At 37.9% G+C, this 25,276-nt stretch overlaps 1 protein-coding gene across 12 annotated transcripts in view; it reads right to left on the bottom strand.

Annotated features, from left to right (window-relative positions):
- The window catches only part of dsx (transcription factor doublesex), a 480,086-nt gene that overhangs the window by 5,173 nt on the left and 449,637 nt on the right, over positions 1 to 25,276 (bottom strand). For all 12 annotated transcript variants that reach the window (XM_073968073.1, XM_073968088.1, XM_073968097.1 and 9 more), the window contains one exon: positions 22,038 to 22,506. In XM_073968073.1, coding sequence (XP_073824174.1) covers positions 22,148 to 22,506 — 359 coding nt within the window. In that variant the 3' untranslated portion in view covers positions 22,038 to 22,147. The remainder of the gene's footprint in view (positions 1 to 22,037; positions 22,507 to 25,276) is intronic.

Below are 25,276 nucleotides of genomic sequence, written 5' to 3'. Positions count from 1 at the left end.
CTGATACTTTTTTACTTGTTTTTTCATTAATTTTTAATCAATTTCTTGTTGGAATCGAGGTTAATGACCAATGATGCAAGTGGAAAAGGAAAACCGAAGATTCGAACCCCACACAACCACTACTATGTGACATGCATGTTTCGCCTTTGGCAGAGACTCTTCAGACATATCGGCTGTGGAGAGGCTTCTCTGTCATCGAACTTTTCTTCTTTCAAATGCATTTTTTTTGTTGTTTTTTACAACAACAATGGGTATTTGCCCATTTAGTTGTGCTTTCATGACAAACGCTTAGCGCTGTCTTTGATATATATTTATTTTTTTTTGAAAAATTTATATCATATTGATTCTCAGAATTAATGGAAATTAGTGAAAAACAAATATTATTTATGACAGTTTGGTTATGTCATGTGGCTCTAAAATTTATTTTAAATTATATATATACTTACAGTGCCTATAACTCTGATTAAATTCAAATTTTAAAATAATTTTGTGCGTGAGGTTTTTTCACCGAATCACCTTATAATTAACATTTTATGTAATTTTATGTAGAAACTCACAGATATATGAGGTTGTAAAAAAGTCATAACCCTAATGTGCAATATAAGGTTATAAATCATAAGTTTGATATTTTCAGGTTTTGCTTTTATTAGCCCTCATAGCCGCCGAACCAGAAAAAATTAACATTAAAAGTAATAAACATAAATTTAGTTTGGTTAATTATTTTTTTCTTGGCATAAAATTTTATATTTTCTTTCTTTTTTCTTCGTCTTCTGTTGTTGCGGCAATAAATCATTAAAGTTGTTTTTATTTCCCTTCTTCCACTTCTTTGTGTTGTTGGGGCGAAACAAAAGCTTGGGTTTTATTTCCATCGCTTCAACAAGGAATTACTTGAATAAATCCTTTTTTAAATGAGAAACTTGAACAATGTTGCCGCATGTTTAGTTGAACTATAAAAATTGAAATTATAATTTCACATTATCACCACTTTTTCAGTCCCCAGGCATCAATTATACATGGAAGAAGAGGAGAACGTTGTGGGAAACCTTTGGGCCACAAAAAAAAAAAAAAAAAAACTCAAAAATGCATTTCTGAGGCATCTTGGGTACATCACAAATACATTCCTACATATGACATGTTGAAGGTATATTTTGCTTAGTCCCATATCGGTTGACCTTTTCCAATAAGGCTTTAAATAGGTTAGACTGCATGAAGGGATCTTGTGTAAAGGCTCAATTGGTATTAAATGCTTTAGACATTTTTTCTTAATTTCAACTGCTGATCTGGTATAAGCTAAAGTTATGGTACATATATCATTTATCCCTTGGAGATTTCCCATTTCTGTATCCTGAAAAATAATTTTACCTCTTCCCTATTTATTGTTTTTTTTTTTTGATTCCAAGTAACGAAGTAACATATAAATTGAAATAGTAATCGGCTGCGTACATTTGTTGTATGGTCATAAAATCTCAAAGTACTTAAAACATATTTCCGAACACAAAGCATAAAATTCAAAGATGGCAGAAAGAAATACCGACAAATATGTATTCTGGGTTGCAGAATTGCCAAAGACATTGCAGACGTGGCATTATGGTGGCGAATGCTCATGTTCTACGGTTAATTTTATATGTTGACAAAATGTATTCTTTTTTTTCAAATTAAGTGGACACGCATAATTACAAACTTCTAGTGCTTGACTGTTATGTCTCTTCTTCGCAGCTCTTAGGGAAATCAATTTTTGGTGGTTCCTTTGGCCTCGCATACGACGCATCATAAGTGCCAAATAACAATATAAACATAGACTCACATTACGCCGGACCACCACCAAAGTTGTTGGCTAAACACAATGGCACAACATGACACGTTCATCGCCATCATCATCATCTTGAAGATCGTCGTCAGCATCTCGCCATCACCCCAAAGGCATCAACAATTCTACGAAAGGCAATAAAAAATTGTTGTTTTTTTTTCAACTTTATTTCGCCAAAACTTTAATGACTTTTGAAGTTTTGCTGTTGATTGTTTTCTAGTTCGATTTGTTTGCCTGACATCGCGATGATGCTGTTTGCCGTTTAGGGATGAAGAAATGTATCCATCCCTACGGCAATAAATGTGCAAATAATATATTTGAGTTTGATTTGAAACCTTCATACGACAAGAACTGTTAATGTCATCATAAAATTTGCTTTTTTTCGGAAATTCTTTTTCGTTTTAATGTTGGCTGTGGTTTTTTGTTTCACTTTTTATTTTTTTAATAGCTTCATTAAATTATTCTTTGTTTTTCGTGTGCCAAAAAGATGAATTTTACGTAAATTTAGTTATGCTTGAGCAGATTTTGACAAGGAAGATTTACGTGACAATAATGCAGTAAGCATAACAACATAAATTTTGATGATAATAAAGTATTTTGTAAAAAAATATGAGTGTGTGAGTGTCATGTTGAGGATCGGTGTTGGTTTTGTCAGTTCTACATTTGGACGTAAACATATGAAATTGCATATTAATGGGAAACAGTATTTCAGACAGGAAATAGGAAATTTTTATCCAGTCACTTCTTCTACTCTCTAGAGGGTCCTGACGGATTTTTTATACCCTCAGCATTTATGCGAACGAGGGTATACACTTTCATACGGGCAAAATGTGCCTCATCGAAATAACAAGTATGTTTGGACGAAATGTGTTTCAGACAATTTGGAGTCTATTTAGCAATGTCCGTCCGTCCGTCTGTCTGTCTGGCTGGCTGGTGCGCACGATAACTCTCGAACGGATGAGCGGATTTGGTCCAAAATTTGGCTTTCGTAATATTTTGTCCAAACTTAGTTTAAGTTCGAAGATGGGTTATATCGATCCACTCCTTCCGGTACCTCCCCCACAAAAGTTCGAAAAGTTTGTGCATACGATAACTCTTGAAGGGAGTAACCGATTTGGTCCATACTTTGCAAATCGTGAAATGTCTACCACACTTAAATAAGTTTCCAATATGGACTCAACCTGTCCACTACTTCGGGTACATCACACACAAAATTTCGGATAAGTTCAGTTAAGGGCCTGCTCTCGAATCACTTTGTTTTTTATTGTAACAGTTTGTATTCACTATCCCCCATACTACGGTACAAGTTTCATCAGGGGCAAGTCCATACTTCCAGAAAAAATAACCTGAAAGTTGCAAAAAATCCCTTTGGCACCGTGTGTAACGTGTGGAGCGCAAGATAACTCTCGAACGGATCTGTCAATTCGGTCCAATATTTGGCTTCGTAATATTTTGTTCAAACTTAGTTTAGGTTCGAAGATAAGCCATATCGGTCCACTCCTTCAGGTACCTCCCCCCCAAAAGTTCAAAAATGTTCGCTAAAATGGTGCGCACGACAACTCTGGAGGAGAGTATCCGATTTGGTCCATACTTTGGGCATCGTAATATTTCTACAAGACATAGATCAGGTTCGAATATGGACTACTTATGTCAACTCCTTCGGGTACCTCCCACACAAAATTTCAAAAAAATGCAGCTTACGACCTTCGAAAATGTTCGGAAAATTTGTGCATACGATAACTCTTGAAGGGGGTAACCGATTTGGTCCATTCTTTGCAAATCGTAAGATGTCTACCAGACTTAAATAAGTTTCCAATATGGACTCAATCGGTCCACTACTTCGGGTAAATCCCACACAAAATTTCGGAAAAGTTCAGTTTAGGGCCTGCTCTCGAATCACTTTGATCTTTGTTGTAATAACTTGCATTCACCGCCGCCATTACGACGGTTTTTTAGGGCTCAAATCCATTCTTCCTGAGAAAATGACCCCAAAGCTATAAAAACCCCTATGGAACCGTGTAAAGTGGCTGAATGAAGCGCACGATAACTCTTAATCGGATCAGCCGATTCGGTCCAAAATTTGGCTTCCGTAATATTTTTCCAAACTTTGTTTAATTTCGAAGATGGGCGCAACTTCCGGTACCTAAAAATGTCACTAAAAAGCTACGCGCTATATCTGTTGAACGGAGCAACAGTCCAGACTTTGGATCTCCTAACATTTTGTCCAAAGTTAATTTTACTTCAGAAATGGTCCATATCGGTATTCATCCCTAGAAGTTCGACATATTTGTTTAAGGACAGTTTAGGATCTATTCAAAGATCCTTTGGAAATGTACAGCCGGTATTACATTTGATATTGACAATAGATGAAAGTTTCAATTCACACAGGCTGAGGGTATAACTCTGTCGGCAAAGCTGACTGATACTTTTTACTTGTTATTTTAGTTATTAGTAGGCTTAAGTTTATTCATTCGTGCAATAGGAATTAATGTTTGAGATTTTTTCCATTTCATAAATTTAAAAAAAAATATTTGTTTAAATGGATTTGTGCGTGAACTTCTTTTATATTTCAATGAAATATACATTATTTTAATGATTAATCGGACAAAAGTTCATTTATCCGTGCTGTAGGAAATCGTTTCTGAGAAAAAATGTCGAAAAGTCATAACCCTATTGCACATACAATATAAGTAATATGTGAAAAAAATATTTTTTATATGTTTTGACAAATTACAGCTAGTTCGGTTAAAAATTCCTGCAAAAATCTTCAAAATCGGGAGGTAGCCCTATATGGGGGTTATACACAAACATTGATCTTTGTTGACGATTTATGGTGGAAAAGTTTTGTGACCATTGAGAACCTCAAAAATTAAATTACAGCTAGTTCGGTTAAAAATTTTAACTAAAATACCGAAAATCTGGAGGTACCGATATATGGAGGCTATATCAAAACATGAACCTATGTTGATGATTTTTGTGAAGAGGGTTTGTGGCCATTGGGAATATCAAATGTCAACTGCAGGTAGTTGGGTCAAAAAAATGTAGCTAAAATTATCAAAATACCGAAAATCGGGTGTTACCATAATATGGGGTCTATACCGAAATATGGACCTACTTAGGAAGGTACCGTTCTATAGGGGCTATATCAACCATGGACCTATGTTCTCGAATTTTGGTGGAGAAGTTTCGCAACCACTGAGAATCTCAAATGTCAAATTGCAGCTAGTTCGGTTAATTTTTTTAGCTAAAATCGTCAAAATACCGAAAATTGGGAGGTACAGTTCTATAAGGGCTATATCAAAACACGGGCCTGTGTTGACGAATTTTTGGTGGAGAAGTTTCGTGACCATTGAGAACCTTAAATGTCAAATTACAGCTAGCTTGGTTAAAAATGTTAGCTAAAATCGTCAAAATACCCAAAATTGGGAGGTACCCTTCTATGGAGGCTATACCAAAACATGTTGTCGAATTTTGGTGGAGAAGTTTCGTGACCACTGAGAATCTCAAAAGTAAATTTATAGTTAGTTCGCTTACAATTTTTTGCTAAAATCGTCAAAAGACCGAAAATTGGGAGGTGCCGTTCTATAGGGGCTATACCAAAATATGGGCTACTGTTGTCGAATTTTTGTGGAGAAGTTTCGTTTGAGAATCTCAAAAGTAAAATTACAGCTAGTTCGCTTAAAATGTTTTGCTAAAATGGTCAAAATACCGAAAATTGGGAGGTACAGTTCTATGGGGATATACGAAAACATTTTATTTTCAATGCCGGATATGTCTGCTTCTGTTGGAAATATTCCAAGGTAAGAACCTGATAGTAAAATCTTTAAATCAATACCAAATGTGTTGGTGATGAGGCGATGAGCTATCCCAACGTGTTATTCAAAGCAGACCAGCATAGCTATTTAAGTTCAATTAGCCTTAAGTCATCTCTTATTACACAACATCTCTTATTACGCAACAATTTTCGGGTCAGTGAGTGTGATGGTATTCGAATAGTAGATCAGATTTCTCAAGCCAATTTTTTTAGAGGCCCTTGTATAACCTCACCCCAAAGCAATGGGTCCCCAATATTATTCGTTTTACTTCACAAGATTAAAGATAATGTTTTGAAAATTTATAGAGATCTTTGGATTACATATAGAGATATTATTACAAACAAGTAAAAATTATCAGTCGGCTTTGCCGACAGAGATATACCCTCAGCCTGTATGGATTGAAATACCTTTTTTCCCAAAAATAAAAACATATATATTTAGGGGGGTTTTGAAAATTTTGGGCGTATGCACCGACATAAGTATGGATAGGATTAAAGCTCAAAAATTTGCGGGGATATAGATAGGGCTTTTTTATCACACTAGCCTACGAAAAACATAATATCGCTGTAAACACGACCACTACACCTTTTTCAGATGTAATTCAATTTATTTTAATTGTAATTTGAGAATTCTATTTGTAATTCGTAACATTTCATTTGTAATTCGAGAATTCCATTTGTAATTCGAGAATTCCATTTGTAATTCGAATTATTCCATTTGTAATTCGAATTATTCCACATGTAATTCGAATTATTCCATTTGTTATTCGAATTATTCCATTTGTAATTCGAAATATTTCATTTGTAATTCGAATTATTCCATTTGTAAATCGAATGATTTCATTTGTAAATCGAATGATTTCATTTGTAATTCGAATTATTCCATTTGTAAATCGAATGATTTCATTTGTAATTTCAAATAAAATAATTCGAATTACAAATGGAATAATTCGAATTACAAATGAAATAATTCGAATTACAAATTGAATAATTCGAATTTCAAATGGAATAATTCGAATTACAAATGGAATAATTCGAATTTCAAATGGAATAATTCGAATTACAAATGGAATAATTCGAATTACAAATGGAATAATTCGAATTACAAATGGAATAATTCGAATTACAAATGGAATATTACGAATTACAAATGGAATGTTACGAATTACAAATAGAATTCTCGAATTACAAATGAAGTGGTACTACAAGGATTGGACATATATGGCCCAAATTTGAACATAAACTAAGTTTCGTCAATATTTAGAGATTCAAAGTTTGGACCAAATCGATTGCTACGTCTATGAGAAATCGGGCGTACCATTTTAGCGAATATTTTCGAACTTTTGTGGGGGAGGTACCGGAAGGAGTGGACATATGAGCACCACCTTCGAATTTCATATAATATTCGAAGAAATATTACAATATCCAAACGCAGTATTCGGTTCGGGCCCTCCAGCCATTACATATGGTGCCATAGGGGGTTTTTACAACTTTCGGGCTGCTTTCTTAAGTAGTATGGACTTGCCCCTGAAAAAGCTTTTACTACCGTAATTGAGGCAGCGGATACAAGTTGCTTCAACAAAAATCAAAGTGATTCGAGAACAGGTCTTAAAGTGAATTTATCCAAAATTTTGTTTGGGAGGTACTCGAAGGAGTGGAAAAATATAGTCCATATTCGAACCTGAGCTATATGTGGTAGATATTTTAGGATGTGTAAAGTACGGACCAAATCGGTCACTCCCATCAAGAGGTATCGTGCGCACAATTTTTTCTAATATTTTTGAACTTTTGTGGGGGAGGTACCTGAAGGAGTGGACCGATATGGCTTATCTTCGAACTTAAACTAAGTTTGCACAAAATATTACGAAGGCCACCATTTCGACCGAAACGACAGATCCGGTACACACGGTGTCATAGGGGATTTTGTACCTTTCAGGCTATTTTCTCAGGAAGTATGGGCTTGCCCCTGCTGAAATTTGTACCGTCGCATGGGGGGCAGTGAATACAAGTTATTTGAACAAAAATCAAAGTGATTCGAGAGCAGGTCTTAAAGTGAATTTATCCAACATTTTGTTTGGGAGGTACCCGAAGGAGTGGACAAGTATAGTCCATATTCGAACCTGATCTATATCTGGTAGATATTTTAAGATGTGTAAAGTACGGATAAAATCGGTTACTCGCTTCAAGAGTTATCGTGCGTGCAAAATTTCCGAACATTTTTGAACGTTTGTGGGGAGGTACCTGAAGGAGTGGACCGATATGGCTTATCTTCGAATTTAAACTATGTTTGGACAAAATATTACGAAGGCCAAATTTTGGACCGAATCGGTCCACACGGTGTCATAGGGGTTTTTTGCACCTTTCAAGCTATTTGCTCAGGAAGTGTGGACTTGCCCCTGATGAAACTTGTACCATCGTATGGCAGACAGTGAATACAAGTTGTTACAATAAAAATCAAAGCGATTCGTGAGCAGGTCCTAATCTGAACTTATCCGAAATTTTGTGTGGGAGGTACCCGAAGGAGTAGACCGATTGAGTCCATTTTGGAACCTCATCTAAGTTTAGCAGAAATTTCACGATGTGCAAAGTATGGATCAAATCGGTTTCTTCCTTTAAGAGTTATGGTGCGCACAAATTTTCCGAGCATTTTCGAACTTTTGAGGGGGAGGTATCGGAAGGAGTGGACCAATATAGCCCATCTTCGAACTTAAACTTAGTTTGGACAAAACATTACGAAAGCCAAATTTTGGATCGAATCGGTTGAACCATTCGAGAGTTATCGTGCGCACCAGCCAGCCAGACAGACAGACGGACGGACATTGCTAAATCGACTCGAAATTGTCTGAAACACATTTCGTCCAAACATACTTGGGGTCTAAAACCATTATTTCGATGAGGCACATTTTGCCCGTATGAAAGTGTATATACCCTCGTTAGCATAAATGCTGAGGGTATACAAATGGGTCATGTCAGATACTTTTTACTATACCCCCATATAAAGGTATACCCCTATTTCCAGTATTTTTTACGTTTCACCCAAATTTTCCAACTATTTTCGCCAAATATTAGTACCTTGAGTTATTAGTAAAAATAAACAATCTATGAAAAAATCATTAATATAGGCCCAAGCTTTGGTATAGCCCTCATATATAGGTTAGCACTGATTTTAGCTATTTCGAGGGTCTTGGCCATATTTTTCAATTGATTGGGCTCTAATTTGGAATCTTCGTTTCTTAAAGGGTAGCACACCTATTCGCAGAAAATTTGCAATGTAGCGGAGTAGCACCCATATAAATATCTCCTGATTTTGCCCATTTCGAGGGTCTTGGCCACATTTCCCAAACAATTTAACTGTCATTTTGTATTTTGGTTTCTTCGGGAGTAGAAAATGTTTCTGCAAAAAATGTCCAATATAGATATATATTTTAGTATAGCCCCCAGATAACGGCATCTCTCAAATCCAGGCTCCGAACCTATTCGATATGGGGTGAATTCCAAATGGGGGTGATGGTATTAGGTCAGAAGAGCAAAACCACAAAAGGGTCTTGATTTCTCAGGCCAATTTTTCATTTTGTTAATTAACATTCCAGGAAAAGCTATTTCTGAACCATTGTGCGTCGGTGGCTGTGGCGGTATATTTCTGTCGGCCAATTTTTCATATAAAGGTAACTCCCATGTCCAAGTTCCGAAGCGATTTAGTATGGGGTGTGGTAAATTCCAAATGGAGGTGATGGTATTATGTCAGAAGAGCAAAACCGCAAAAGGATTTTGAATTCTCATGCTAATTTTTCATTTTGTGAATTAACATTCCAGGAAAATCGATTTTTGAACCATTGTGCGTCGGTGGCTTTGGCGGTATATTTCTGTCGGCAAACCCGACTCAACACTGTTTTATACACTTTTAGGTATGTGATGATTCATATCTCATAAAATAAGTGTGTATATAATCGAATTAAATTTGTCTCAACAAAGATCTAACATTGAATTCTTATCAGTTGTGTGTGTTATTTCAAATATTTGAATTAAGGCAAAAACAAACACCAGTTGATTCTACAATCCTCTTTGAAAGATAAGGGGCAACAACATGTATTTGCTTGATTTCCATGCTTGACAACAAACCCCACACTCTTTTGTGGTAGGTAGAGTCTCATTTTAAACAAACGTCATGACGACAAACGATATGACGTCCAGATAAGAGAACCTAATTTCGGCACAAATTAATGTTAAGAAAGGTCAGCAAGCAACAGAATGAAAACCAAACAACCGACTTAAAAATAGAATACATTTTATTTTAAAATGTTGTTCATACTGTCTAGGCATTAAATAAAATATATTCTTTATTGTTCTTTTAATTTTCACATATTTTTTTTTAGTTTAATTATGTATCTCTTTTTTAGTTGTAATATTTTACACATTATTCATTCGATTTACATGTTTTGTTTTGCACCCCTGAGTGTGTGTGAGTGGGTATTTCATATTTTAATTAATTAATTTACAGGTGGTGTTCTCAAACTGCCAGTTGCCAGGCATAACTTAATTCGTTTGTGGAATTTATTGCCCGTTGATTACTGCTGGGCTTCTAAATGCAGCAATTAAAATGTAATGTAATAAAATGTAATATTAGCTACTAGTGCATACATACATGTATACATATGTACATACGTATGTACAGAGATAGCTGGTACCCTAGTTATGTTGCTGTGGCATAGCTTCTGGTTGCAGTTCATCCCAGAAAATGAATAGGAAATAATAGATAAAAACTTGTGATTTATTTGTGCATGGTTCCATGAGTGGGAGATTAACTCAAGTCATAGCGTAACTCTAAGGCGCCTCCAATCATATAACAGAGAACGTACATATGTACATATATTGTGTTGTAAAGAGGAACGATCAGTCTTCAAATGTATTGGAGGTAAACGTTCTCCATAACTCAAAAAAGGTATCTTGCTACACCTTCAAAATATTAATAGGCGTATTAATAGGAATATTATTGTGTGATCGCATTTTACATTTTACACACAAATTCCCAAACACAAAATAGTCTGCAACACAGAGTAATTTATGTTATAAATATTTAAATTCGAAAATATAAACAGCTTGACGTCCTATCATGTTTCGTAAAAGTATATTTGTTGGTTAGGGAAGCGTTAAAAATGTTTGTATAAAAATTATGTTAAATTATATGAATTATAAAATATTTGGTTGACGTAGGGGATGAAAGATACCAAGGAACGGTCCTGACCGGCTTTAACATGGCAAAGTCCAGGATTTATCTTGGTCCCTCTTTCATCTCAAGTGGACATTGACCTCCCCGTGGTGTCACCTGCGGTAGCTGCCTTTAACACCCGTTAAAGGTAGTGAGCTAAAATGTGCCGCGCGTTCACTCATAAGAACGTTAGAAGCTTAGGTTTGGGCGCAGGGTTAGTAACCCTCCCCTAGTTGACGACCCCCACAAACGTTTTAAGGACCATGATCTGCGAATCTGCACCTGGAATATTTGCACTCTTTATAGAGAAGGTGCAGTTTACGCATTGGCAGATGTACTTGAAAAGTACAAGGCCGACATTACTGCCATACATGAAATACGATGGAATGCGAAAGGCGTCACAACAACACCTAAAGGTGACGCACTGTATTATAGCTGCCATGACATAAAGCATAAAGCAGTTTGGTTGCGGATTTGTAGTTGGTCGGAGGTTAAAACACCTGGTCTCCAGCTTCACACCAGTGAATGAAAGACTTGCTACAATTCGAATAAAATCAAAATTCTTCAACATCAGCTTTATTTGCGCTCATGCACCCACTGAAGACAAGGACGAACTGACCAAAGATATATTTTATGAGCGCTTAGAAGAAACATATGACCGTTGTCCTGCCCATGACATTAAAATTATTCTAGGCGATGTTAATGCCAAAATTGGAAAGGAAAAAATATCTTTGGCCCAACGGTCGGAAAATTCAGTCTGCGCAGTGCAACATCTAACAATGGTATGAGCCTGATAAACTTCGCAGCCGAAAAAAACTAGGTAGTTAGCAGCACCAGATTTCAATATCTCGACATCCATAAGGGCAGCTGGCTGTCTCCAGATCAGAAAACAAGAAATCAAATTGTTCACGTTGTGATAGATGGAAGACATTCATCGAGCGTGTTGGATGTACGTTCGTTCCGAGGAGCAAACATAGACTCGGACCACTACCTTGTTGCAGCAAAGGTACGCACCCGGTTAAACGTAGCAAACAAAGTACGAACAGACACAACACGAAAGTTAGACATCGGTAAGCTGCAATCACAACAGATAGCCACAGCATATTCCACTCAACTAGCCCAATTGCTTAATCAAAGCACTCCTCATCCCGATAACATATCAGTGCAAAGGCAAAGTATTGCCCACTCCATGCAAACAGCCGCAAAATCCATACTTGGATACCAGAGACCTCCACCAAGGAATCCATGATATGATCAGGAGTGTCGTGCTGCTGCCGAAGAGAAAAATGCAGCATATAGGGCTACTTTACAATCCGTAGCAACGCGTAGCGCACGAGAATGATTTCGGGAGAAAAGGAGAAACGTCTTTTCCGCAGAAAAAAGAGGGAAATAGAAAAGCGGGAGTGTGAAAAAATCTAGATGTACAGGAACCAGAATGAAGTCCGAAAATTCTACCAAAGAGTCAAGCATCAAACTGATGGCTTTGGTACAGGCACATCCTCCTGTAGAGACCAGCAAGGTAATTTGGTAACTGATACAGATAGTGTACTCAGGATATGGAAAGAACATTTCTCAAAACTGTTGATATCCAATAGCAGCGAAGACGACGAAGATACCACAGACCCAATCCCAAAAGATGGCATTGAATGTATACCGCCCAGCCAAGATGAGGTAAAGACAGCAATAAATCGGCTGAAGAATAATAAGGCAGCAGGAGCCAATGGCTTACCAGCCGAGCTGTTCAAAACCGAAAGCGATACTCTGATAAGGTGTATTCTTTAGCTAATTAGCACCATCTGGCAGGAAGAACGAGTACTCGACGATTGGAACCTGAGTATACTGTGCCCCGTCCACAAGAAAGGAGATAAGACATAAGCAAAACTCTTCTCCCTATCGCCTACAAGATCGTGTCAGGAATATTGTGCAAACGACTAAAGCCTATGGTCAACGACATAATTGGACCATACCAATGCGGCTTTAGACCTGGCAAGTCCACCATTGACCAGATATTTACCCTGCGGCAAATCCTGGAGAAGACCCAAGAGATGCAGATCGACACCTATCACCTTTTTGTCGATTATAAGGCAGCCTTCGACAGCCCGCTGCGTTCAAAGGTATTCCAAGCAATGTCTGAATTTGGTATCCCCGCAAAGCTCATCCGGCTTTGTAAAATGACTTTAACTGATACTAGGTTCTCAGTTAAAATAGGAAAGAACCTCTCCGAAGAGTTTTGTACCAAAAGAGGTTTCTTCAACATCCTGCTGGAAAAGGTTTTACGAGAGGCAAACGTCAAAAGAAGTGGCACAATCTACACCAATAGCCACATGTTACTGGCTTATGCTGATGACATAGACATCATGGGACGATCAGTAAATGAAGTAACTCATACCTTTATGAAGGTCGAAGGAGAATCTGCTAAAGTGGGTCTGGCGGTAAACGGTGAGAAGACCAAGTTGATGGTGTCGACGCGCAATGCGTCCATTGAGCTCGTACCAACAATGGAAGTTGGTTCCTATAATTTTGAGGTAGTAAAAGACTTCGTCTACCTCGGCACCTCCGTAAACACAACAAACGAAATCAGTTGTGAAATAAAAAGAAGAATTGTATTGGCCAACAGATGCTACTATGGTCTAATTAAGCAATTTAAAAACAAAGCCACATCTCGTCAAACAAAAATAACGCTCTACAAAACACTGATACTACCCGTGCTGATGTATGACTCCGAAGCCTGGGTACTTGCGCAAGCAGACATGACAGTGCTTGGTGTGTTTGAGAGAAAAATTCTTCGAAAGATCTACGGACCAATCTGCGTTGACGGTGAATATCGACGTCGCATGAACCACGAGCTGTATCTGCTATACAACGACATCAATATAGTTAAACGTATCGAGATGCAGCGATTGCGTTGGCTTGGCCATATAAGAATGGGCGAAGATGAACCCGCAAAAAAGGCGTTTAAATACGAACCGCTTGGCGGTGCACGCAGAATTAGCAGGCCAAGGAATAGATGGCGCAAACAAGTGGATGAAGAGATGAAAAGGCGCGGTATTCCAGAGTGCGAAGCAACAAATAGAGAGAATTGGAGATCTTTTCTTAGTTCGGCCTATGCAACAAATGTTCTGTAATGGGCCAGCTAAGTAAGTAAGTAAAATATTTTGATCTCTATAGAATTTTAGACATTTCCCACAGAGTTCTTCTCTAATACAAAATAGTGTAACCACAACAACATATACATATATGTATATAAATATTTATATTATTACGCGAAAGATAAAAATGTAAAAAAAGAAAACTACTATTGAATGCATAAATTCTCAATTGAATTTTAAATGTGAGTGGCTGGATAAGCTGATTCAGGTGATGTGATGGACGTTGACGACTATGGAGAGGTTGTGCTATCTTCGCTTAATGTTCACTCAAAATGTATTAAAACTTGTTTTAATCACCTGGTCAAAATGTATGTACACGTGTATGTATGCATTTGTGTGTGTTTGCGATGAATGTTTGTGCTACCCTCCGTCTATGTAGTATGTATTGTTCTTGTTGCCGTTTGCTTTTTTTGCTGTTTTATGATGGTTTGCCAGCTTTTTAAGTGCCTGTCTTCTTCAAATTCGTTTTTTTTAAGTCTTGAGAGCTTTACTTTTATTAGCTCAATGGCAACAGCAACAACAACAATAATAATAATTGCAATGGTAAAGATGCATTTCATTCGTAGAATGCCATTATAAATGGAAATGCTGCAGGAGGGTTTATGTATATGTATGTGTGTGCGTTTGTGTTTGGGCTTACATTAGCTGCTGCTGCTGCATTACTACCTCAGGTGCAGAGTTGTTTTCTGCTCATTTTATGAGCCAAAAAATTTAAACGTTATGACCATTTTAATAGCTCCAACTAAACTACCCACATGAGTGGCAGATATGCCAGCGAAAGAGAGAAAGAGATCATTAGTTGAGAAGGTAATGGGTTTAAGTCAGTCACAGGGTTGCTATAGGCCATATGTGATAAAACGGCATTTCCATATAATTGGAATAACGGCATTAAATCATAATATTTGAATAGGGAAACAGACTTTAAATCAATCACGAAGATAAGTTTGGTTGCTAAAGAGTGTATTTGCAGATCAATGATTTGACGAATTTTGAAGGTTTTAGAAAAGTTTTCCAACTGGATTAACTGACTGACAAATGGACAATATTTGGTATGTAGCCCCACGTTAATAAAATTTTCAACCAAATCAGTTATTCGGCTTTTCCAGTTCTCTGTGGGCAGGAAATATCCCTACAAATGTATGGACAAAGGTCCACAATTATTCAGATAAAAAGGGTATATGAGTGAAAGTCAAAAAAATTTAGTTTCCTTGAATCCAAGGTTTGCACTATTATAATACGCGAACTATTGTAGTTTACCGGTAACTAGGACTATTGCTGGGTGGAATTAAGTGTTTTTTTTTAACAAAGCTCAAAAATTTGACTAACAAATGTTATTTGCGTGGAAGTTATGACCGCGTAAATGAATAAAAATAGGTAAAAACACGTTGAAGCTAACGAGGTTTTTTAAGTTGTTATTCGATTAGCGGTCAAAGCGTTAAATTACGGATATCTGCCCGAAGTAAAAGTAGACGAATACAAAATGAAGATTACACTTCTAATGTATCACTTTTCAAAATCTCCACTACATCCACCCTTTATGAATGCTGGCATCATAGGATTAAACTACACACGATTACGGATAATTTGATATGTATAATGACTATGTAGCCCAGACAGCATCACAGTAATCCACTGCTAAAAGCCAACATTTATTGCGATATATTTTTCAAAACAAAAACCTATTTTTTGGGTACAGTATTTACAATATCCTTTTGACTGTGCTGGGACCTCGCGATTTGTTAGTTTTTTTGACGGTTCGGATCATATAAGTCATAGATCTTGAAAACCCAACCACTAGAACAGCGGAAACGGCTACTGCAAAATTTGAAAAATTTGCGAAAAATATTTTTAACAAGTAAAAAAGTATCAGTCGGGCTTGCCGACAGAGATATACCCTCAGCCTGTGAGAATTGAAAATTTCATCTACTGACAGATCAAATATGAATCTAATACTGGCTACGCAGATTTTGTGGGCCTTTTTTGAAGAATGAAGTTGCGGACAAAAAATATACTTGGTTTGAAGCTCAAAAGTGTTGTGGAGAATGTACTTGACGCAATGGACACACATAGTCAATTTTGGAAGTGGATCTTATTTTGGGAGTCATTACTTTCTATAGATATTGGATCCACCAATCATTTCAGTGGATCATCGTATAACTTAGATGTTTTGAACCACTATGTCAGAAAGCGTGGTCTTGCCCAGGACCACAAGGAGTAGCATCGGTATAATTTTCCAAAGTTTCTTCGAACAGATCCTAAACTTCACTTAAACAAAAATTTTGAACTTTTGTTGGGGAGGTACCCTAAGAAGAAGACCGATATGGACCATTTCTGAATTAAAATTACATTCGGACAAAATATTGGGAGAACCAAACTTTGGACGATTGCTCCGTTCACTTTTTTAACTTTTTTCTAGGGGAGGGGGGTTACCAGAAAATGCCCACGGATAGTGCTCTTCTTCAAACTAAGTTTGGACAAAATATTACGAAGGCCTAATTTTTGACCGATAAGTTTCGAACGGTTCAGCCGACCGTTCGAGAGTTATCATGCGCTCCCGTCACTAACACATGGTACCATATGGGTTTTTACAGTTTTCGGGCTATATTCTCAGGAAGTATGGACTTGCCCCTGATAAAACTTATACCGTTGTAATTGTACCGTCGTAACAAAAATCAAAGCTATTCGAGAGGAGGTCCTAAACGGGATTTTTCCGAAATTTTGTGTGGGAGGGAAACCTCGTCTATGTCTGGAAGGAATTTCACGATGTCCAAAGTATGGACCAAATCGGTTACTCCCTTCAAAAGTTATCGTGCGCACAAATTTTCCGAACAATTTCGAACTTTTGTGGGGTACCTATGGTCAACGAAGTAATTAGACCATACCAATGCGGTTTTAGACCTGTAAAGTCCGCCATTGATCTGACCCTGCGGTAAATCCTGAAGAAGACTCAAGAGATGCAGATAGACACATACCACCTTTTTGTCGATTATAAAGCAGCTTTCGACGGCACCCTACGTTAAAGTTATTCCAAGCCATGTCTGCATTTTGTATCCCCTCAAAGCTCATTCAGCTTTGTAAAATGACATTAAATTGCATTATTGTACCAGCCGGACAAAAAACTAACTAAGTTGATTAAATTCAAATAAATTTAAATTCAAATAACCACAGCTCTGGAATTACATGACTGGGCATCCGAGTCGAATTATCTACCAAATATTAAAGTGATATTTACTCCAGAAGATCATTACCTAAATACGAAGGAGGATTTGAATTTGAGACATACAATGGCTAAACTTATCGTAGGCACATCAAGTGATTCAGTTATACCCACTAATGCTGGTACAATAATTGCTAAACCGTTCTAAAAAGCGTAAAATGAAGAAGTTTTCAAGATATTAAAGATAAATTCCTAAATAAAATAACAAAACCAAATGTATTTTTGTCGCTAAAAAAACACATTTTGCACAGTGGTATATACATACTACTTACTTACTTAGCTGGCCCATTAGAGAACATTTGTTCCATAGACCGAACTAAGAAAAGGGCTCCAATTCTCTCTGTTTTTCGCTTCATTTTCTGGAATACTGCGCCTTTTCATTTCTTCATCCACTTGTATGCTCCATCGAAGCTTAGGCCTGCGTGCACCGCCATGTGGCATGTATTCATACGCCTTTTTAGCGGGTTCATCATCGCTCATTCTTATGATATGGCCTAGCCAACGCAATCGTTGCATCTCGATACGTTTAACTATATTCATGTCTTTATATAGCTGATCGTGGTTCATACGACGTCGATATTCACCGTCAACGCAAATCGGCCCGTAGATCTTTCGAAGAATTTTCGTCTCAAACACACCAAGCACTGCCTTATCTGCTTGCGCAAGTACCCATGCTTCGGAGCCATACATTAGCACGGGTAGTATCAGCGTTTTGTATAGTGTTATTTTTGTTTGACGAGATGTGGCTTTGTTTTTAAATTGCTTACTTAGACCATAGTAGCATCTGTTGGCCAATACAATTCTTCTTCTTATTTCACAACTGATGTTGTTTGTTGTGTTTATGGCAGTGCCGAGGTAACGAGTCTTTAACTACCTCAAAATTGTAGGTACCAACTTCCACAGTTGGTCCGAGCTCTATGGACGCTTTGCGCGTCGACACCATCAACTTGGTCTTCTGACCGTTTACCGCCAGACCCACTTTAGCAGATTCTCCTTCGACCTTCATAAGGGTATCGGTTACTTCTTTTACTGATCGTCGCATGATGTCTATGTCATCAGCATTAGCAAGTAACATGTGGCTATTGGTGTAAATTGTGCCATTACTTTTGACATTTGCATCTTGTATTACCTTTTCCAGCAAAATGTTGAATAGGTCACACGAAAGGCTGTCTCCTTGTCTGAAACCTCTTTTGGTACAAAATTCTTCGGAGAGGTTCTTTCCAATTTTAACTGAGGACCTAGTATCAGTTAAAGTCATCTTACAAAGCCGGATGAGGTTTGCGGGAATACCAAATTCAGACATTGCATAGAATACCTTTGATCGGAGGGGACTGTCGAATGCTGCTTTATAATCGACAAAAAATGTGATATGTGTCGATCTGCATCTCTTGGGTCTTCCACAGGATTTTCCGCAGGGTAAATATCTGGTCAATGGTGGACTTGCCAGGTCTAAAGCCACATTGGTATGGCCCAATTATTTCGTTGACCATTGGCTTTAGTCGTTCGCACAATATCCCTGACACTATCTTGTAGGCGATGGGTAGAAGACTTTTGCCCCTATAGTTGGAGCATACGGTCTTATCTCCTTTCTTGTGGACGGGACACTGGATGCTCAGGTTCCAATCATCGGGTACGCGTTCTTCCTGCCAGATGGTGCTAACTAGCTGATGCATACACCTTATCAGCGCGTCGCCTCTGGTGTTAAACAGCTCGGCTGGTAAGCCATCGGCTCCTGCTGCCTTATTATTCTTCAGCCGATTTATTGCTGTTTTTACCTCATCTTGGCCGGGCGGTATACATACTATACCATCTTCTGGGATTGATCTATGGTATTATCGTCTTCGCTACTTCTGGATACCAGCAGATTGGAGAAATTCAATATCCTGAGAACGCTATCTGTATCTGTTACCAGATTACCTTGCTGGTCTCTACAGGAGGATGTGCCTGTACCAAAGCCATCTGTTTGATGTTTCACTCTTTGGTAGAATTTTCGGACTTCATTCTGGCTCCTGTACATCTCGTTTTTTTCACACTCCCCCTTTTCCATTTCTCTCTTTTTCCTGCGGAAAAGACGTTTCTCTTCTCTCCTTTTATCCCGATATCTCTCTCGTGCACTACGCGTTGCTACTGATTGTAAAGTAGCTCTATATGCCGCATTTTTCTCTTCGGTAGCAGCACGACACTCCTGGTCATACCATGAATTCCTTTGTGGAGGTCTCTGGTATCCAAGTTTGGATTTTGCGGCTGTTTGCATGGAGTGGACAATATTTTGCCATTGTGTGTTATGTTATCAGGACAAGGAGTGCTCTCATTAAGCAATTGGGCTAGTTGAGTGGAATATGCTGTGACTATGTGTTGTGTTTGAAGCATATCGAGTACCAACTTCCCCGTTGTGTCTGTTCGTGCTTTATTTGCAACGTTTAGACGGGTACGTACCTTTGCTGCAACATGGTAGTGGTCCGAATCAATGTTTGCGCCTCGGAACGATCGTACATCCAACACGCTCGATGAATGTCTTCCATCTATTACAACATGATCAATTTGATTACTTGTTCTTTGATCTGGAGACCACCAGGTGCCCTTATGAATATCGAGATGATTAAATCTGATACTGCTAACTACCATGTTTTTTGCAGCTGCAAAGTCTATCAGCCTCATACCATAGTCAGATGTTTCACGGTGGAGACTGAAATTCCCGACTGTTGGGCCAAAGATATTCTCCTTTCCAATTTTGTCATTAAAATCGCCTAGAATAATTTTAATGTCATGGGCAGGGCAACGGTCATATGTTTCTTTTAAGCGCTCGTAAAATATATCTTTGCTATGTTCGTCCTTTTCTTCAGTGGGAGCATAAGCGCAAATAAAGCTGATATTGAAGAATTTAGCTTTTATTCGAATTGCAGCAAGTCTTTCATTCACCGGGGTGAAGCTGCATACCAGATGTTTTAGTCTCCGACTAACTACAAATCCGCAACCAAACTCATGCTTTACGTCATGGCAGCTATAATACAGTGCGTCACCTTTGGGTGTTGTTGCGACGCCTTTCCCAATCCATCGTATTTCCTGTATGGCAGTAATATCGGCCTTGTACTTTTCAAGTACGTCTGCCAATGCGAAGACTGAACCTTGTCTATAAAGAGTGCAAACATTCCAGGTGCAGATTCGCAGATCATGGTCCTTAAAACGTTTGCGGGGTTCGTCAACTTTAGAGGGGTTCGTTTTTCTTTTCTTTCGTTTTTTCATAGTAGGCTGTTTTTTCTAGGGGAGGGTTACTAACCCGACGCCCAAACCCAAGTTTTTAACGTTCTTATGGGTGAACGCGCGGCACATGTTAGCTCACTACCTTTAACAGGTGTTAAAGGCAGTTCCCTAGATGACACCACGGGGAGGTCAGTGTCCACTTGATATGAAAGAGGGACCAAGATAAATGCTGGGCTTTGCCATGTTAAAACCGGTCAGGACCGTTCCTTGGTATCTTCCATCCCCAGTGGTATATAAGCAAAACTTTATTAACAAATTTAAAAAATAAATTAGAAAAAAAAAAATAGTTATTCGAATCCTACTACCAAAATAGGACTTAACATTTTGTAATAATTAGCAGTTTAATACAAAAACATTCAAGAAAATCGAAGAGTATAATCAGTGATAAAAATTGATTTTTAATATTTAATCAAAAACCACATTTTGAAAAAGTGGCCGATTTTACTCAGAAATGTATTCTCTCGTTATCTTAAAGGTAAAAAATTAGCTGTTGCCATCCAATTCGCCATAACTTCTTCGACTACAACTACATACATGAAGTGGGTACTTATGTACCTACGGGAAGTGTGTCAAATACGACCATTGTTCTGACAGCAGTTCATTCCTGTCCAATGCTGTTTGTTTTATGTATGCCAAAATTTTAGTTTTTTAATTGAAACGCCTGCGCGGGATACTTTGTCGAGGATATTATTAACAAACAATTATGAAATCTATCTTCTAAAAGCTCTCTAAACTTCTCGTATTTCATCGCACTACCTTTGGGGCAATAATATCAGTGTGCACGCGTATCAGGGGTAGGTTCGCAGAATGTTGTATGTTCCTGAGTTTTCTAAACAGCGCTCTTCATCGTCTAGCCAAAAGTAAAGCTCCATGGTGAAATTTTCTTGTTGGAATATGTTGAAAAATTGTTAAAAATACGTTTTTGCAGAAAATAAACGCATCCAATGGCCCTCCCTCCTATCACATTCAGCTTATTTTTCTGACACTCAAACCAACACTCTACCAATTTCATTGGCCTAACGAAGCATGCTATAAAATTTATTAGATTAAAACAAGTTTTACCACATATTAAATATCATCCGAAGACCGATGAAGCGTCGTTTATCTTCTTAATGCTCATCCTTTGGCAAGGTTCAACGGCAAAGAACACGACTAAAACAAAATAAAATAATAATATTCACACCGAATCCATAAACCATGACAGACATGGCTGTCAAGTCAATTATGGCTTTGTGAACAAGCCAAGATGTGGATAAAGCCAGCCTACTTTTTGTGGCTTTTGGCCGGCCCACAATCAGAGGAGATTTAAAACAACGAAGATGGAGATTTATTGCATTATGAAAATGAACGCCATATCTTGCAGTAAAGTTTGTAAAATGAAAGAATCAAAAAGAAAAAAATTTTAATTTGACCCAGTAGTTAGGCTGGTATGTAAAATTAAAATGTAATGGAGTATATTTCATACAATTTTCCATGTTTTACAACGTTATTTCATACTTACAACTTAACAATTGCCTCATAATAAAAGAATTGCCATAAGGGAACAAAAAAATACCAAATTAAAAAAAATATTCAATACTTACACTTCCAAAACAGTTGTTGTTGCCATTGCCGCCGTTGCAGTTGCCGCTGCAGATGCTAATGACGTTGACGTTGCGCCCAATTTTTGCTGTTGCTGTTGTTGATGATAATGCTACGTAGCAGCTGCTGCTGCCGCCGCCGCTGCTGCAGCTGCTAAAACTCCGGCCGCCGATGCGCTTGTAGTCGTTGGTGTTGGTAACGAATTTGTCGTTACTGACTCACTTCCCAGACTACTACTTGGTCGACTTAATTTCAGGGGACTGGGTGACCTTCGACTCAGCGCCGAAGGTCCATCGGGTGTTGTGGCAGCTAGATGCGGTGGTATAATTGCGGCAAAATTAGGATTTGGTAATTCCGTCCAAACGGCACGACTAAATTGTATGGACGGATAGCCCCAATAGACCGGTGGTAATGCTGCATAACGCTGATAATTGTAGTAGGTTTGTGTCAGTTGATTTAAATGTTCGGTAGCTATATAAGGTCAAGGGATTGGTTAAATTGGAGGGGAAAGGAAAAAAAAAAGAAAATGTATTATTATTTTTCTAAAGCAGTTGGACGAAGAAGAAATTGCAGGTAAAATCAAAACAGAACAACCAACAAAAGAAAATGTTGTCTTCTTAGAGTTCTACTCCACTTTCAAACTTTATGAGAAAAACACATTTTTTAATTTTCTAAATTTTGAATATTTTCTCCACAAACAAAAGAAAGATTCAAAAATATTCACAAATGGTCTGAAGCATTACACTGTGCAACAAAAATTATTTTTTTCGAAATGATAGGAAAAACCGAATAGATTCTGAATATGTCAACGTCGGGAAGTAACCTAAGTAGACGGGGCAAGTTCCGCCCATTACTAGGTTTTTCGAAATATTCGAGTCAATATATCTTGGCATCCTTGCATATTAGGTATATAGTGTCTTTGGCAGCTTTTTTAAATACTTTAAACTAAAATACGTAATCAGGATAAACCCTAGGTTGCTCATATTGTATGTGAAAATGCATGAGAGGTATACGGCTATGGTCTAGTGAAAATATAGATGACATATGGGCCCTCACATGTACGATTTTTGCCTGGTCCAAAATAATACGATGATGGAGGTTTTAAAAAGTACCAAGAAGACCCCTTCGATGAACCGCATGAGGGTTAATTTTTTTAACAAAAATATTCCCTTCATCCTTCTCAGTAAAGTTGCCAAAGACAATATATATATCTAAAATGCAAGGATTCCAAGATATCTTGAGTCGAATATTTTGAAAAACTAGAAATGATTAAGGTTTCTTCCCGAATTTTCTATATGGTAGGAGCCTCGTACGGAGGTCTTCTATATGATATAAGCCTCGTACGGAGGTCTTCTATTTGATAAAAAGCATCCTAAGGATATCTTCTATTTAATAGAAACTTCTACGGAGGTTTTCTATTTAATAGAAACGGAGGTCTTCTATGTAATAGAAGCCTCCTACGGAGGTCTTCTATATGATAGAAGCCTTTTACGGAGGTCTTCTATGTTGTAAAAGCCTCCTACGGAGGTCTCCTATATGACAGAAGCCTCCTACGGAGGTTTTCTATATAATTGAAGCCTCCATCGGATGACTTGTACATGATAGAAGCCTTCTACGTAGGTCTTCTAGTTGATAGAAGCCTTCTACGTAGGTCTTCTAGTTGATAGAAGCCTCCTACGGAGGTCTTCTATATGATAGAAGCCTCCTACAGAGGTCTTCTATATGATAGAAGCCTCCTACGGGGGTCTTCTATATGATAGAAGCCTCCTACGGATGTCTTCTATATGATAGAAGCCTTTTACGTAGGTCTTCTATGTGGTAAAAGCCTAATACGGAGGTTTTCTATATGATAGAAGCCTCCAGCGGATGTCTTGTACATGATAGAAGCCTTCTACGTAGGTCTTCTAGTTGATAGAAGCCTCCTACGGAGGTCTTCTATATGTAAGAAGCCTCCTACGGAGGTCTTCTATATGTAAGAAGCCTCCTACGGGGGTCTTCTATATGATAGAAGCCTCCTACGGAGGTCTTCTATATGATGGAAGCCTCCTACGCAGGTCTTCATATGATAGAAGCCTCCGACGAAGGTATTCTACGTGATAAAAGCCTCGTATGGAGGTCTTCTATGTAATAGAATCCTCCTAGGGAGGGCTTCTATATAATAGAAGCCTTTTACGGACGTCTTCTATGTGGTAAAAGCCTCCTACGGAAGTCTTCTATGTGGTAAAAGCCTCCTACGGAGGTATTCTATATGATAGAAGCTTCCTACGCAGGTCTTCTATATGATAGAAGCCTCCTACGGAGGTCTTCTATATGACAGAAGCCTTTTACGGAGTTCTCCTATATGACAGAAGCCTCCTACGCAGGTCTTCATATGATAGAAGCCTCCGACGGAGGTATTCTACGTGATAAAAGCCTCGTATGGAGGTCTTCTATGTAATAGAAGCCTCCTACGGAGGTCTTCTATATGATAGAAGTTTCCTACGCAGGTCTTCTATATGATAGAAGCCTCCTACGGATGTCTTCTATATGATAGAAGCCTTTTACGGAGTTCTCCTATATGACAGAAGCCTCCTACGGAGGTCTTCTATATAATAGAAGCCTTTTACGGAGGTCTTCTATGTGGTAAAAGCCTCCTACGGAGGTCTTCTATATGATAGAAGCCTCCTACGGAGGTCTTATATATGATAGAACTTTCCTGCGGAGGTCTACTGTTTAATAAAACGCTCTTACAGAGTTCTTCTAATTGATAAAATTCTGCGTATTTTTTTTTGTTATCGCACATTGTTATTAAAGGGATCATCGACTGGACACGGAAGCTTGTTAGTGAATGTGAACCTTAAAATTTTGTTGGTAGTTTTTGCTTTTTTCATCAATTTAATATTGAATTGCTTTTATTATAATCGGTTTTTTTTTTCATTTTTCAATCTCAAGTCCAAAAACAACACGTTAATTGAAATTCTTCATTAGTTCACTGGTCTAGGTGTGTTATCCTTTAGTGTATCCATTTTTATCGCCACAATCAGGGTCACATATGTTTGTGAAATTCTCAAATAAACGACGCTCTTTTTTATGATTTCCTCATGAATTGTTATTGTATATTTTAGCAAGTTCTAGACGTTTTTGCACATTAAACATCCGTCTTGTTAGCAATTATTTGCTGGCAATGTCATGGAATCGACCATGTCTGTGAGAGCCTGTTTGTGCGTGTATGCTTATAACGCAAAATCTAAGTAATAAAAAT

The sequence above is a fragment of the Musca autumnalis genome, unplaced genomic scaffold (genome assembly GCF_047663935.1).
Source record: "Musca autumnalis isolate F117 unplaced genomic scaffold, ASM4766393v1 scaffold_1, whole genome shotgun sequence".
NCBI classification, from domain to species: domain Eukaryota; kingdom Metazoa; phylum Arthropoda; class Insecta; order Diptera; family Muscidae; genus Musca; species Musca autumnalis.
Note: the sequence above shows the minus strand (reverse complement) of the source record. Positions and strands in the feature narration are given on the sequence as shown.